We start from the raw sequence: 17,186 nt of genomic DNA, 5'->3' as shown, positions 1-17,186 counted from the left end.
GTCTTAGTATGTTATGATATAATGCCATACTACAGTATATCATAAAGTTGTAGAATACTATTTCCTACAAAGTCATAGTATAGTGTCTTGTTGAAATGTCATATTGTTGAATGCCATGAAAAGTCTCAGCATATTTTATGATATAAATATGTCCTGGTATAATATGTTATAAAATGTCATAGTACAGTATGTCATAAAGTTGTAGAATACTATATCCTACATAGTATAGTGTCTTTTGAAATGTCATATTGTTGAATGTCATGAAAAGTCTCAGCATAGTCACGGGGTGGAGATTCATGGAGGAGGGGGAAGGGCCCAAATGCAGACTCAGAGGCAGGCAGATGCAATAAAGACACTTTAATGAAAAACAATAAACGAGCTTACAGAATGAGAGTCCAGATGGCAGGCGAGTAACAACCAGGTAACATAGGTTTCGAGCTGCAACAAAGTAAAGAAAGACAAACCAGCATCAAATAGAGAAAAGACAGCACTATAAATACACAATAAACTAATCAGACAATAGGAAATAGGTGGGCAGACGTGAGGGCAGCTGGAAAACTGTTTGGTGGAAGAAACGGAAGGAACAGAGCAAGGCGGACGAGACTATTACACATAGGTGATGCTCGGAAAAAAGGAGGGAAAAATCACAAAGACGGGAAGTCAAACAAACGCAGGACGTAATGGGGAGGGAACGAAATAAATTAGGAAACAGAGTAAGGAAAAAAACAAGATAATCACAATAGTAGGTAAAAAAAAAAGTCAGAGTATGTCATAAAAAAGTAAAAGTATAGTACGTCATAAAAGGTCATATAGTATGTTAAAAATTATTGTTTTGTATGTCGCAAAAACAAAAAGTCCTAGTATAGTATGCTATACAAATGTCCTGGATATGATCTCCTCCATTATGAATGTCAAAAGGGGGAAAAATGCAAACAAAGATTTGGTCACAAACCCTCCCAACCCCCAAAAAATTAAATTGTTATCGGTTGATTTAAACCAAATTACTCACGGGAGCTTTCTTGTGTGGGGGGAAAAAACTATTTACGGTTTACACTGACAAGATCCAATTCTCCAAGGAAAGTGTGCCAAGACCATTTCAAGAACGTATGACAGGATTAATTACGGCGCTGAGATCCGGTCCTCCTGTGATTGGTTGTGTGGGTACGTACATGCTCACGGTAACATCTCCACTGACGTAGAAGCAATTGGCTTCACTAATCTGAAGGAGCTGTCATCGTCCCTGTGATCACACAGCGATGAGGAGGGGTCGACGCTCTTCTTTTCTTTCTCTGCTGCATTTTGTTGTCTGCTTTCACATCACGAGACCACCCAGTCGACAGCAGGACGCAGCCTTTGGCTCGTGGCGCTAAATCTCTCGAAGTCGTTGGACCTCTCTCGTGGTGTCAATGTAAACTCCCCACAGAATTGTGTTTCTGAATGCATTCTGCCACTACTCTGCAAAACAACGTCTTGTGTTGTCCTAAATATTCTTCCAAGTTTATTTGAAAAATCGCTGACTTTCAGATTCAGAAGAAGCATTGAAGCGTAGAGAAGCCAGCTGTGAGAAACAATGCATACTCTCCTATCTTCTTCACAGGCAAGAGGGAAGTCCTTTGTATTAGAGACGGAAGTCTCTGGTGACTGGAGCTGATGTGTCTGGGAACAATTAAATAATTAAAGAAACCTTGAAGAAAATAGTTTTTTGTCTTCCTGCTTTCTTTTAAATCCATTATATATCATTGAGATCTTTTTTTAATTTATTTTTCATAACAAACTATGCAAAATGTGCAGATCTGATATGAGGAAAACATGTAATACACATTGTTTATATGTGTGCAGGACTGTGCATTGGGTCTGGTGTCTGCAGTAAAAACTAAAATTGCATACATTTAACGTTTGCTGAATTTGTAAGAACGCTGCTGGGTCAAAACTGTTGCATTAGTCACTCGCCCCTAATAATGGATGGAGAAAAAAAACGAACAAAAAATGTAACATATCAAGAATGGATAAACTCATGTCGTGCTCCCAACATTGATGGTTTGAGTTTGGCTTTCTAACAAAAAAAAGCACGTAACGCACGGTTCTACTGATTCATTATGGTCTCTGAGGGTCAGAATGAGTTCACCATCAGTGACCATCAGCTTCTCCTTACGTTGTCTCACTCTTACGGGAAACATTGGAGTCGTTATGATCTCATGACATTTACAATTTCCATATTACGGTTTCTATTTCAGTGGTTTCATAGGTTACATTAACTGTATCAATAAAGGGTTTTATTCTGACGTGAAAGTGTATTTTTTTTAGCTGAATAAACGTTTTAGATTTCTTCCAGAGAAACAACCGCAAACGCAGTCATTTTGCTTCCTAATAATCGTGTCTGTAAAGTCCATATGGGATTGAATTCCACTTTTTGGATCTCGAGTAACAACATAGAGGTTATTCGCAGATTATATTGGCCTCCAGCCAAGTTTTATTTATTAATAATATATTAATGTACTGATGTATTTAGTTGGTTCCGCAATGTCTCTCATGCTGTATATAGATTATTATTTGGCAGCTAGCCATACACTGTTTCTATTTCTGTACTAAATATTTCTTCCTAACACAAGTGCGCTTGGTGCCTTAGAAAGTGATTCTTGGTGCATAAATATGAAGATAGGACATTAATAAAAAAAAAAAAAAGCAAATACTGTCACCATCAAATTTGAAATTTGATACCTGGTATTTCATAGGCTAGTTATATACTTAAAATGCTGAATCATTTACACTTACCCTTTTACTTATGACTACCCCTTTTGAATACAGTGTTTTTTGTAGTTCCTGCCAGAGTGGCACTAAATATTTCTAAAAAAAAAAATTGAAAACATTCCTCAACAGTGTGTATCATGTAAAACTGTGCAGTCTCATGAGACTAAGCAGTGCATCTTATTCCATCTCTGCTGTGTAAAGAAGACATATCCTCAGTACGTGCACCTTGCTAAGCAACAACTGTTATTGCCGAGCCTTTTGTTTGGTGGGCTCGCAGTATCAGGGAGGTGGGGAGCAGCTGATTGCTCCTGAGAGCTCTGCATGCATAGGCCTTAGTTTCAAGTAGAAGCAAACCATTCATTTGATATAATTTCATGTCTTCCTCCACCAGTTTTCCGTCTTGCTGGTGCTATTATAAGAGCAGGAGTGGCAACATATTATTCAGAGGATGGCAGCCATTCTCTCTTTTTGAGACAAACTGTTTTTTTTTTTTTATCTGTATTATTACACCTGTTGAGCTGAAGATGATGCCGTATGCATTGCATCCATTGTTAGTCAAATAAATTATTCCTCTCTTTGTTTGTAAAGATAGGGGTCGTATGAACGCCTGGAAAAAAGAACCTGAAAACGGATGTTGAAGTTTTAAAACATTTTTAATAGAAATAAAATTTTGTATAAAAAAAACTAAACATGCTTCACACACTTCATTAGTTTTCATAGGGTTTTACAAATACATATTCAGATAGCCAGGCACTGTATCTTTTGGTACATTTTCCCCAATTGTAGGATATGTCAGGACATAAAGCAGACATCATCAATCTATTTAATAACATACATTAACTTGCCATTTAATTTGGTCAGCACTCACATTTTATTCTGCAACACAAATGGTGTTGAAAGTAATACAGAGGGAGGCATGAAGAGCAGCATCGACTTCACAACACAAATGACCCCACAATGTTTTTCCCCAAGACATTAGAGGGCTTTATACTTTACGAAGCCAACTATTAATCTGTTCAGCGAGCCGAGGGTGATTGATAGAGATATTTTATACTTTTGCAATTAGATTTTCATTTGTTGAAAAGCCTCACACCTTCCCGACACCTCCCCCTTATCACGAGAGTGCCCGAGGAGGACATGTGTTGTAATGAATCTTCTCAGTAGCTGGTCCATTATGGATATCACCTTCAGGTCATATTGCACAATCCTCTCAAGGGCATACTTCATCTTAATTCCCTTCCTAATGGATCTCTTCAGCTAAGCTTTACCCTTACACTACGTGTGACCAAGAGACAAGCTGGTGGCAGTGATGGGAGGGTCATCCTGGACGACAGCTTACAGTAACATCTCCTGGATAAAATACTGCAGATTTTAACCACGAGCCACTGTTTCAAAGCACATACAGGTATGTGGAGGGCAGTGGCAGCCTTCGGCTAGCTGGTAATACAAATCATGGCCTCACTTAAGCACAGATAAATAATCACTCACTAGACCTTCACCATTTGAGAACAGTTTTTAAACGTACAATAGGCTCGGGCCCAAACAATTGTTAACAACGCTGCAACAGAGTTTAAACGCATTCCAAAGATATAATTATTTTCATTTTTTCTTCATTTTTTTTTTTCTTCAAACAACACAACACAGGATGTTGAAACTGGCATGCTCAAAATTGGCAGAGACCGTCTTATATGTGTACTCCTTCTCATTGACTCAGTGGAAACCTGAAAGAGGGATAAAAATAAATAACAAATAGTCTGGCACAGATTTGTTGCATTGTTGAGATGATCACCATTTCCAGTCGTTTGACTCAGGAGACCGGAATACATTTGGAAATAAAAACAAAAACACCAGCCTCCCACCCTCTTTAGAAATCCACGGACCATGTTTTCTTGCCTTTTTGGTGTTGATTAATCCCTTGTGATGAGTTGAGGGTTTTAAGATTAATTACAGTTTTCAAAACTGGCAGACGACATTGAGAACACCTGAACATATTCTTGATTTTAGTTCTGTTTCCGTCAGCACTGCTCAAGATGACAGAGATGGTTTTTTTGAAAGAGGGCATAGCTGAAATGTAAACACTCAAAAGGAAAGCTCCATCCATCAGCCTCTGCCATGCAAGTATTTTTCTTTTTTTTTGTGTGTGTGTGTGTGTGTGTTTATTCTTTCGAGGCAGACACAAGATGGAACCTTGCAATCGTACCGTTATCTGTTCTGGTCCCCTGTTTTGTCCGTCTCCGTGGTCTCTCTCTCCTCGCCATGTCTCACATATTTGGGAAAACGCTTCCGTGATCTCCAGCCGCACAACGACACATCCATTTTCTTATGCCGGCTGTGCGAAACTCCACCACCGCATGTTTTTCTCCGTCAATGTGGAAATCATGATGAGTACATTTGTCCATTAGATTGCATGGTTACTGTAGCTGATGTAGGTTTGCTTTGTTGGGAAAGCTGAAAGAGAAGAATACGAATGAGAGGTTATATTGAGATTCAAATGGAGTCGAGGATAACTATTGTGGTCTTGATGAGGAAGATTATTGAAGAGCATGTGGGCGTTTTTGTTTAGCCTCGTCTTCCTGATGCAACAAGTGTAAGATGAAATGTCAAAAAATGGCGGAAAATGTGTTAATTTGCTTGTTAGTCGCCATGCTGCAGTGTAGCGTGAATGCCAATCGTTCCCAAAAATCCCTCAACTCTCTTGGTATGTTTTTCCCTGAATACATGCCTGTATCTACAGCAGAAAGGGCTTTTAGTGAAGCCAACTTCTCCCATCACACCTCCTTTTCCTTCAGCTATCACTTGTTCCCCCTGACTGTGTTAGCTGATTCGCTGAGGTGGAGCAGATAAATCCTGACATATCGCCACCGGATCACGGCAGTTGTGGGAGCTGGCCCAGACAGGAATTTTTCAATTTCATCAAGCGATGTATCCACGGTGGCGATGACAATGACAAATGGTGCTTATTCAAATGGGCATGGACTGTACAGCGCCTGTAAACGGTAACCCCATCAGGATAAATTGCCGCCGGCGATCAATTCTGCGCCTTTTGCCTTCTGACGTATTGTACAAAAAGGCCCCATTTAACCCTCCACGGAAACTTGAAGCAAGATAGGAATTAACGTTACAATGTGTGTTTACATCTATCTATTGCGAGGGGCCCTCACTGCAATGTGCCATTGTTACCACAGTGCATTGTCCAAGTGTTTATATTAACATTTCTGTGTAAATATGAAATACGCTGTCAGCTCTTTTATTCTCCTATGAAGGGAAACATTTCTCACTACTGTTAAAAGGTGAGGACTGAAAGCAGCTTTAAAATGTTTGACAAAAGGCTCAATTTCCTTGTTAATAGACCCCCGACGCAGGGAAAGCATCTCTCTTGGCAGACATGACCGATTAGAAGTCATTATTTACTTTCCTGGTGTATCACTGATACAGTAGCCCCTAGCAATTGTATTGGCATTGACATCAGGAACAGGCACTAGTGGAGAGATACAGCTGCTTCAGACAGGATAGATGTTTGATTAATAGTTATGCTTTATTTACAATAACATTTATTTACAACTCTACAGCAGAAACAATTAGACAATTAATTAATACATTGATTGACCGTAATTTAAAGGTCTACTTACTATTTTGATAATAGATTCGTTATTTTAGTAATTGCTCAGCTTGTTTAAGCTGCTTTAATGTGAGTACTTTATCCTTTTCTTTGTGACATCGGATACAAAACTGAATACAGGTGAAATAAAAACAAGCTCGTTAAATAGGTCAATAGGTCTTCTGACATTTTATATACGTAAGTTATCACTAGATTTATTGATTGTGAAACTTGTCAATAAAAAAAACACTATATATGCCGACAGCACCAGGAGAGAACAATCTAGTTATTAGAGTTTGAAACATGTGACTTAAACAATTATTCAATTATCAAAATTGTCTTCTGACCGGTCAAGTAATGAACTAGTTGTTTCAGTACCAGACGTGTAAATACAGAGAGCAATAGCCAAAGAAGGAAGGTACCTTTTTAGCATGTGATGTTAGATTTCAGGTGTAGCCGCTAAATTCAATGAAACGATGAAAAAAAAATGTCAATTAAGGTTTCACTGAAGTAGAATTAATCTATTATTGACCTGCAGAATATGTTCTGCAGGTCAATAATACGTAAATAAACAACAGTTGTTACTGGATTCAATGAGGTGTTAAATAACATGCCACATATATTTTAATAAGTAATATTTTCTTCTTCTCTGCTTCATATCTCTGCATCAATTGTGTATGATCTACAGACACCGAAGGACAAAACATGCCCGAGAAAGGAAAGAACAGCGGGTTCTTAGTCGCCGGCTCTCCCTCATTAGCATTCAATACCTACTTTGTGATTCGAGGCTTTCACACAGCTCGGTCTTGGCTTCTCCGTTGGGTCTGAGTCCGGCCTTGGGGTTGAACTTGTTGGACATGGTGGCGGCGGTTACCACAGCCTTCAGGCTGCGTGTGCGCTTGGGCACATTCTGCTCGGGGTGGAAGAGAACCACGTAGACCTTCGGCATGTAGAGCAACCCGAGGGACACGGAGGCGCTCAGGCTCACGGAGATGGTCAGCGTGGTGGTCTGGATGTACATCTGCAAGAGGCAGACAGCAAACACAAAGAGTTTAGCCCTTCTTCGGCACTCATTCTATACGGGTAGAGACCTGTACGGCACAAGTGACATCTGCTGTGTATCGTTCTAATTAGATCATCCAATGACCCGTAAGTTGGCCAAGCTGCTGCTGAAGTACTTTCTACTGTGCCCGATAGAAGCTTTCACAGCTAGTTACTGCTTGTGGTGGTATAAAAACTCGTATAAATCAGCATCTCATCTGCTTTTACGGCGCATACTGAACCAGCCAAGGCCACCTTGTTTGTTTAATTTTCTGCCATACTAGTTTTAATATGGCCATCACGTCAACCTGAACACACATTTGATAACAGCAGCCGATTGGATTCTATTCTCACTCGCAACAAGCAAGCCAATAAAAAAAGATACAAGCTGGTGAAAATTTTACACATGGTCAAATCCTCTGAATCAATGGGGAAGGGCAACGCTCGGTTCCATTCTCGCTCATTCGGTTTTAATTGTTAGCAAATTAATGAGTCATCCTCAGGAAAGCATTGAAGGAAAGTTTTTGTAATTTCTATACTTTATATTATGTTTTCACTGCATGACTGGCCATGTGAGAAGAATTACTTTGCAAGTTGTCTGACACAAGGTACAGTGTAATTATATGGCAGACTTCAATGCAAACATTGACATTCTTGACAGCGGTTCTGTAAAACTCTATTTTTTTTGCTTTTTAATGTTTGCTACCTTGTCACAGTAATGATGCGTTCACGTCCCATTGGTAAGACCGTACTTATGAGTGAGTGACTGGGGGAAAAAAAAGCTATGATTTCTCCCAATTGATGAAAAGAACCACAGCTGGCAGCGAAGTTCAAATAAAACCCAATAAGAACACTAACAGATACAAATCAGCATTTGCCTGTATGTGGTCACATTTGTAATATGTAGAACAACAAAATAATCTCATTTAGAGTATATATTTAAAGTGGGACTATGCGGTCAGTAATGGGAGGCTTTCCTGTTCTTCCCATTTGGCCAACAAATGTGAAAAAGCAACGTAGAATAAACAGATTGAGTAGTTTAAGGTTGATAATAATCAATACTTTAGAGTTTAGTTAGATATATCAGTTTGCTGTTGTCCTGAGCGGGACAAGGAGTGATGATGAAAGATGCAGCAAAGAACACTCACCTGCACACAATGGCAGATCAATAGCTTAAACAAATGTGTAGTTATTATTTTACGTTAAAATACATACTTTTGTGGGGTTAAATACTGTAATAGCTGAGGTAAAGGTCTTGTGGCTACGTATCAGCCCATTGTGTTGGATTGGAGAAATACTCCTGTGTGCTAACCATCTATTAAGAAAGTGATAATGTACGACTGAACCAGGACATTACAATAATGTTTGAGGCAGAGGCTTCTACTTCCTATTCAGAATATATTTATGATATAAGAACTTAGAGTGCTCCAACACAATGTTACAGTGTATTCACTTTAACGTGTGCAGGAGCTGGCAGCAGTCAGCATCATCATCTCAGGGGGAAAAAATCATATATATTCGACTTTACGAGACAGATAAATGCATTGTCTTCCAATAAACAGCACAAAATGGTGAAATTGATCATTTTAGTTTAAATATAGTTAGTTTATCTTGATTGTCGACTGATTGGCCGCTTCTTTTCCAAAAGCCTTACATTCCAGCATCTGGTCTGCGTCTGTTGTTATTGTAAACAACATAATCTATCACTACTATTTTTTAGGTTCTTACTCGGCCTCAAGCGGAAGCTGTTTTTGTTTGTTTATTACATATGATGGCATTTAATAAGGCATGTGTTCAGTTCCTGTCTTCTAAAGGCAGTTTATTAAATACTGTAGTACAGCAACAGAAGTATATTTCTTCAAATCAAAATACAATTCCCATAGAAGAATGATTGCTATTTTCTCTGAATTAACGAAGGACAAAGCAGATTTTCAATATGAAACACTGCTGCGGAAACTGATTTACAACTGTAATTAAACCGCTGCTGACTAAAGTATTCCAATATATGATCGTAATGCGTGCTAGCAGATCAGGATCAACCCTTTTCTGGGGGCATGATATAAGATGCAACTAAAACTGGCTCCCATTGAAAGGCTTTGTACCTTTAACTGTAAATATTTGGATTTAATTATTTTAGGGTAGTACCTCTTCCTTTATGGCGGCTGAGGTTTCATCAGCCACTGAGTGACCCCCAACCCCAGTAAGTCCTTGCTGGTTTCCCATCAAAGCAGAGTAACATTCAGCTCCCCAGATGTGACCTCTACTTGAATATATATATATATATATATATATATATATATATATATATATATATATATATATATATATATATTTATATTTGTTTATTATTTGTGTCTCTCCGTGGTGCTGCAGCTCATCTCAGCCAGTCCTGGTACCATGCTGGACTGCTGGCTAGAGAGAGGGATGAAAGAATGGGGGGGCTGTATGATGGAGGGACAGCTGCAGTGGTTCCCTCCCAGCTGCAAAGAATTTGAACCAGTAAAGCGCTCTGGGCTCAGTTCACTGCTGCCTCAGGGACAGACTGTTGAACCCAAGCTGCTACTCGCGTAAACAGAGAAAAACAAATTCTCTGCCGCCTCTCAACCAAAAAAGAGAGACATTCTTGTCGTCACTACAAATAAACTGTATATTAACAGAGGGAATAATGCATATTAAGGATTCAGAGCATTAATGTAGCAGCACTTTCTATGTCAAGGCATAATGGAGTAATATCTACCTGAGCAGAGAACCAAGTCTCTCTCTCTCTGTGTGTGTTGTTGTTGTCTTTTAGTGCACGTTACTGCATATGAACTGCATTCCCACGAGGGTTCAAGCCCGATCGACCGCGTCGTGACGGAAGCAAAGCGACCCCCCGCTGGTTCCCCCTCAGGTAAACACTGTTGGCTCTACAGGCACTTGTACCGCTGTTATCGCTGTTGAGTGCGAGCCACCGGCTCCGCTGTCGCCATGTTGAGAGCCGTTGAAAGGCAATCTAAATGCTACCAGTATTGTATAAAACATCTTCAACCCTAATTTGAAAGATATTTAAAACATTAAAAAAAATACTCATACTAATAAAATGCATGCGAAATTTGCATTCCAACTATGAAAATGACAGGCTGCAACCAACAACTACTTCATCTTCCAATAATCTGCAGATCATTTTGTCAATTATAATTATATATATATATATATATATATATATATATATATATATATATATAGTGATTTCAGTGAACAAACTATGTCACGGCGACATTGTTTCTAAATGATGTAAACATATCTTTCTTGTTCTCATACAAAATTTCTTGTAATTTATCACCGGACATACAGTACGTGGCGATAAAATCGGATATTAACAAATCTTGGCTGATATATCGACCTCGCCAATGAACTAGTTTAGCTCTAAACACAACACACATTTGACGACACTGTCATTTGTTATTGTCCAGCCCTTATTTGAAATCAGTATAACCAGTATATCCCCCCTGCAGTGCTTCATGGATCTATAGTTAATGTTGCTTCATTGCTCGTTTTCAATCCAGTCATTTGTTTCCTCCCGATTTCAGTGCACCCGATGTGCACAGGCCCGTTGCTGTATGCCTCACACACATATCACGTTGCAACCAGCAGATCTCGCCTGAGGCAGAACGTAGCATAGGAGCAGCAGTGTATGGCGGCATTATATCACTGAATTAGACGAGAGAAACAATGGGGATCTATCATCACATACATGATGAGAGGAGTTAATGGAATCGGACATCGCTGCCTCGAGAGTCTCACAACTGATTGAGAACGTCTGTGTCGGCTGATAACGTAAGATTCATTTGAGGCTTAATAAATGTAAACAGATTCTATTTACAACCAGCGACTCTAGAGAGCTTCTGCTGCAAGATGCAAACTACTTTCTACACAAAGCAACTGCCTTATTTCTCAGCATGCTATGGAAATATTCAACAGAGGGGCTTGCTCCATAAAAATTCCCTATAATTGCACTCTAATTAAGCTAATAAACAAATAAAAGCCTTAAGGGACAACGATAATATGGCTTCATGGGAGAATGTCATGTATAAAGATCACAACTCTCCTGCCTTGATTGGCTTCACAGCCCGTTGTTATTATCATTTGGAGCACCCAGAGGTCACCGGCCACGACCCAGAGGGCTTCTCCGCTGTAGGCCTAATGAACACAACAACTTCTCTCCGAGGTCTGAGATATTGCCGAGCTCCCTCTGCTCCGTAGCATCAATCTTCATTATGTATTATTGGGCCTGCGGGACGCTACTGTGAATAATGCCGTTTGCTTTTGTACTGAAAAAGAGACAAAGACGGAGAAATGGAAAGGGACCGGGGGAGGTGGTTACAGGTAGCGGGGGGGGGGGGGGGGACCCTTCTATCTGACATCTGGTCACGCTGAACTCACTGCAACTCCCCCTCTTTTGTCTGACGAGTGCACTAACAGTAGTTTTTGTTGTGGTGGTCGAGCTGACAATGCCAATAGAGGAATAAAGAAAAAACCACTCAATTCATCAGTCCATTCATACGGCGTAATGGCAGGACCTCTTTGTGTGGGCTGATTGAATTTAAACTGAGCCTATTGTGCTGAAGCCTCATTCCCATGCATGCTATTGTTCGTCACCTCTCCTCCTGTCTTTGAGGCTGCCGCTGATTTAAACTGTTTCTCCAGGTAAGCAGGTGTCACGTCTATTCCTGACGCGAGCACAACGCTCGATGATCACGCTCCCATAGATATAGCAGATGTCCCTATTTGAACGATAGCGAAAGCCTCCCATGGCATTTGTTACATTCATCCTGGCACCAGATGACAAATAAATGACTGTGTGTTTGCGTTGCTGAGGCCCGCTGTACAGTGGTGACGAGCACACAGGCGGCTCGATAAGGTAAATCAAGACCCGGAGGAAGTGGAGCATTTAATTGCTCTAAAAAGACGTGTCAAAGTGGGCTGCGAGGCTTTGTGCGGCCTGTCATTTACAGTAAAATGATTATGAGGTGTGTTTGTTTGACGTGTTCATTCCTTAAATAACATTTTTTTTATGTAACCGCTCAGCGAAACAGTCAAAGGGTTTTGTTTATTTACATGAGGCCGAGCACAGCAGAACTGGCTACTTTAAAATTCCAACTGCAAATTAAAAAACTAAATACTTTGTGACATCTTACATATACTTTAGATGTTCTCTGATCTATCCCCATGATGACATCGTTTGTTCTTTAGTTCTCGCAGAAAAATAATTCAGTTTGGAACGTTGGTGGGCGAAGCACTCACATCTTCTTCTTGAGAGAAAGTAGAAAGCCGTACTACAGTGTGAAAATACTGCATTAAAGTCCTGCATTCAAGAGCATACCTAAGTAAAAGTACACAAGATATAGCATTACATTATACTTATTAGTATACTTAGTATTTATTTAGCACAATGGCCAATTTCTTAACGTATTAATGTTGCCTCTGGTCATGGTGGGGCTCATTTTGGTTACTTATTTATAATAACTATCTACTGCTTATTTATTAAAGCAAACAATAAGTATGATTTCTTGTAAACACAACAGTCAAAATTGGCCAACGACGGTCACTGTGCTCCCCAGCAGGTGAAAGCAGATTCACTCTCGTTTTGGAACGAGCTTCTTCCGCTCGATGTCACTATTTACATTTTTTCTGGTGTAGTGTTCACTATTTCTGTAGCTCTCTCTTGGATGTGTGCATACGACCTGCACCTATAGGTGCTTCGCATTAATAGAGGTTGTTCTTGGGGATGGTTGAGAGATTTTATATTTTTGCATGAATGATCTAAATCTTAATAGTAACAAGCTAAATCTTTAAAAATAGATGTAGTGGAGTATGACGTTTGATAAAAGTACCTTTTAATTAATTAAAAGGTACTAATGGTGTTAATTTCCACCACCGTCTCTTTTATGGTCATCATGGTTTGTGTTAAAATGACTACTTCCTCGTCATGGTTACAATAACAACCACTGTGTTAAGGTTGATCGTGGTTAAAAGAAGAGGGAGATGGAAATAGGAAACAAACCGGATAATCGAGTCACATTACTGTCACTTCAACACAAACACAAGTTGTTTTTCTTGGGAGGACAGTCCTCAATAACAAAATCATTTGCTGTGGTCTGACTAGACTTAACCACATTAGGCTGTGAATTAAATGAGGTTTTTCCGACTGCACACTCCTTTTGGTTATATATTAAATATGATTATTCTCTCTTAAATGAGGAAAGAAAAAAATGGAGGACATTTCCCTGCAGCAAGATTTCCGTTTTATCTTCCATTTCATGTCTCACCTTAACAACGCCGAGGGCAATGGTAGAAGTTTTCCAAATGATAAAAGTGAAACTATCTCCTAGACATTGTTTGTTCATCTTTCCACAGGAAATAATTATTAATGAGTGAACAATATCATTTGGAGTGCCTTATATTTAATAAGGGGGAAATAAGTTTCTCAGGGTTTGGAAGAGGAGGAGGAGGAGGAGGAGGAGGAGGAGGAGGAGGAAGAAACAAAAAGTAGGGCTTCACTTACCCTTCAATATTTGTTTTCCCACTTCTATTTTACTATTCAAAGCCTTGCTAGCTAATGGATTACCTCATCCTCCAAAAAGGCTGTTCACTCTCTGTGATTGTATAATTCTCTTTGATCTTCAGAGAGAGGAGATGGAATGATTAAACAAAGAACTCGCTGATATCCACGGCTGCTGTTGACATGCGACTTAAGATGTGCAACAGTCACAGTAAAAAACAACGTGCACTTTGAGCTCGGACTTTCTCTCAGATTCTCTTTACTGTGTGTGCTGATCAAGACTGCATCGTGACAAAGCTGCAGTTGACATTTCAGTAACATTTTCCTTGATATATTTCAGTAAATGCAGCGTAACAAGCAGCATCTGGCGAGCGCAGCAGGTCTCTCATTGTTTTCAACATGTTGCTGCTGTTGCTCAGTTTTAGTGTTAACAGCAGGAGATTTATGGGCCAAGAGAAGGCCAATATGCAGATTCACAGCAGTTTGAACTTTGTGGTTGTAACACAACATGCAGCATATGAAAATAAGTCATTGTGCTGCTGGTCACATACTACATTATTAATGTAATTCAATTGGCTGCAGTCATATGCAGATTTTCTGCAATGCAGTAGTAGACTATATACAGTGGTCATTATTTTTTGGGATGCTGAGTGTGACAATGCACACAATCGGTCTCTCTCTCTATCCCACAAAGTTAACTACCACAGCCACTTTTCAAGGCCAGCGTTTTGATGCATTGTTTTGTTTAATCCCAGAGGGGAGGAGGTAAGGATTAATTTGTTGCATCTGTGCAACCCATGCTGGCACTGCTGATAGTGTCCATGCCAGGGTGAGGATTTCCCCCTCACCACTGTCCTCTCTTGTAGCCACTGAGCCTGTTTTGTTGCACTGCCAAAATACCTCTTTCAAGTGGATCTACACATTTCTACCGCCATTGTTTTACCCCCTTTGGCTCCAAACCCAGACTGTCTCCGCTGAATGTGAGTTCCAAGCCCGGCCTCCATTTCCATGCTCCCTTTTTGAATCTCACTTGATCTCCTAGAGCTCCGGCTGGATGTGATCCAGGTCCACGGTCCACGAGGTCGGAACATCGATTTGACTCAGGAATACGAGTGTGAGCTCGTCTTTGTGTAAACAGCTCAGGGGTCTCTAATGCACTGTGCCATACAGCCATCACATATACAATATGTGAGTCATAGGCCTGCATGGCGCTATTAGAGAATGCACTTATACAACTCTGTGTCCACATTCGGTATGTGGTTAGTACATTTGAAACACGAGGCTTCTACATGACATCCTGTGACATTGCTCTTGTCATTAAAGGCAGATTGGAGAATAAGAACATTGGAGGTCTGCCTAGGACTGAGGGACACATTTAAACATAAAGAATACCTTGACTGCAGTAGTGAAATAACTACTTATAAACTTATATAATGGAGTATTTTTTTAAATTGTGGTATTACATTTTAAACTGAAATCAGACATTCAATTTTCAAGCAAGTAAAGGTACAGAGGCTTTAACAGCAGATGTACTGACAACTAGTTAATGTACTGAGTATTAAAGTCAAATTACACTTCATAATACTGTGTATTATAATGTAGCTGACCTAATTGTAAGTGCCTATTATACTTTTGGGAAGTTTAATTCAATAGTTTCTAATCTGTGGGTCAAGACCCTCACACAAGGTCGTAACCCAAATGTGATGAGTCTAGAGGTGCTAAATAGAAAAGAAGAAAATAAAACAAGGAGAAAAAGTGATTTGGGTCAACTGGTTACAGTTTGAAGACACGGGCAACTTGTGTCCGGTATTCAAGGAGATGACAGGAAGACGTCCTTTTGATTTCAAGGGTCACGAGACCAAAAAGCACTGGAGGTACTGGTTTTATCTTTAACAATGCTTCATAATTTACTTGTTGATCATGTTTTGGATGCAAAATATATTCTTCAAAGTAACGAGTAATCAGAGATGTCAGAGAAATGTAGTGAAATTAAAAGTATAAAGAAGCACAACATGTAAAATACAAGTACCTTAACATTGTACTTCAGTACTTGCATAGATGCACTTAATTACTTTCCACCAATGGTGTTGTGTATTTCTTCTTTATCTGCACTTGCACACTCCTGCATTAGTGTTTCAAACATCCTTGTGAACAAACCAAGAAGCATTAAGCAAAGAAATAATTGAGCATAGACATAAAAAAGGCAACCTAATAGGTTTGGTATTAAAGAAGCTTTTTGCGTGCCTGTGAAGATTTCTAAAAACTCTTTCAAGTAATGCCATGAGTTAGGAAATAGTTGTAACCTTACCTTTTCCGTGGACTGTGAAGTCCCAAAGAAGATCGGGATGAAGGCCAGCCAGATAATGCAGGTGGTGTACATGGTGAAACCGATGGGTTTGGCCTCATTGAAGGTCTCCGGCACTCCTCTGGTTTTTATGGCGTAGACCGTACAGGTGACCATGAGCAGCATGCTGTATCCCAGCAGGCAGATGAGAGACAGATCAGAGATGTCACACTTGAGCACCCCACGAGACATCACCGGGTTAGAGGTCCTCTGGTCCTCATAGTCAATAATGGCCTTTGAGGGATCCACGCCAAACCAGATGCACACCCCGAGCAGCTGCACCGAGGCCAGGGTGAACGTGATGACCAGCTGGGAGGCTGGAGAAATTAACCTGGGCGCACTGACGGACATGGAGCCCTGCTCGAAGATGCGGTAGATACGGTTGGTTTTGGTGAGCAGGGCGGCGTAACTAATGCTCATGCCCAGACCCAAGAAGATCCTCCTGAGGGAGCAAATTCCCACATCAGGGGTGGAAATCATGAGGAACGTCGTGGCGTAACAGAGAAAGATGCCAGTTAGCAGCACGTAGCTCAGCTCTCGGCCGGACGCTTTCACAATGGGGGTGTCGTTGTAGCGGACGAACGTGGCCACCACAAACACGGTGGCCATGATGCCAACGACTGCAATAAGCACGGGGAAGACCGCCCACGGGGAGCTCCACTCCAGCTTAACAATGGGGATTGGAACGCAGCCGGTGTGATTCACGTTGGGCCGTAAATCAAAGCGGCACATCTTACACGTGTAGGTGTCGGCCTGGTACTGATAGCCATCGCAGCGCTCACAGTGCCAACAGCAAGGCATGCCCTTCACAATCTTCTTGCGCTCGCCGGCCTGACAGGGCTGACTGCAGATCGAGGAAGGGATCTGACGGACACCGCCGGGCCACTGCATCGTACGAACCTACGAAGGAGACA

The 17,186-nt window shown here is 40.5% G+C and overlaps 1 protein-coding gene across 1 annotated transcript in view; it reads right to left on the bottom strand.

Annotated features, from left to right (window-relative positions):
- Positions 1 to 5,146: 5,146 nt before the first annotated feature.
- Positions 5,147 to 17,186, bottom strand: part of grm4 (glutamate receptor, metabotropic 4) — a gene marked incomplete at both ends in the record, with an annotated part of 60,928 nt that continues 48,888 nt past the window's right edge. The window contains 3 exons of the mRNA XM_079217774.1: positions 5,147 to 5,196; positions 7,121 to 7,367; positions 16,237 to 17,172. Of these exons, the coding sequence (XP_079073900.1) occupies positions 5,147 to 5,196; positions 7,121 to 7,367; positions 16,237 to 17,172 (1,233 nt within the window). The remainder of the gene's footprint in view (positions 5,197 to 7,120; positions 7,368 to 16,236; positions 17,173 to 17,186) is intronic.

The sequence above is a fragment of the Taurulus bubalis genome, assembly GCF_910589615.1.
Source record: "Taurulus bubalis genome assembly, chromosome: 5".
NCBI lineage: Eukaryota > Metazoa > Chordata > Actinopteri > Perciformes > Cottidae > Taurulus > Taurulus bubalis.
This window is presented reverse-complemented; position numbering and strand designations above follow the sequence as displayed.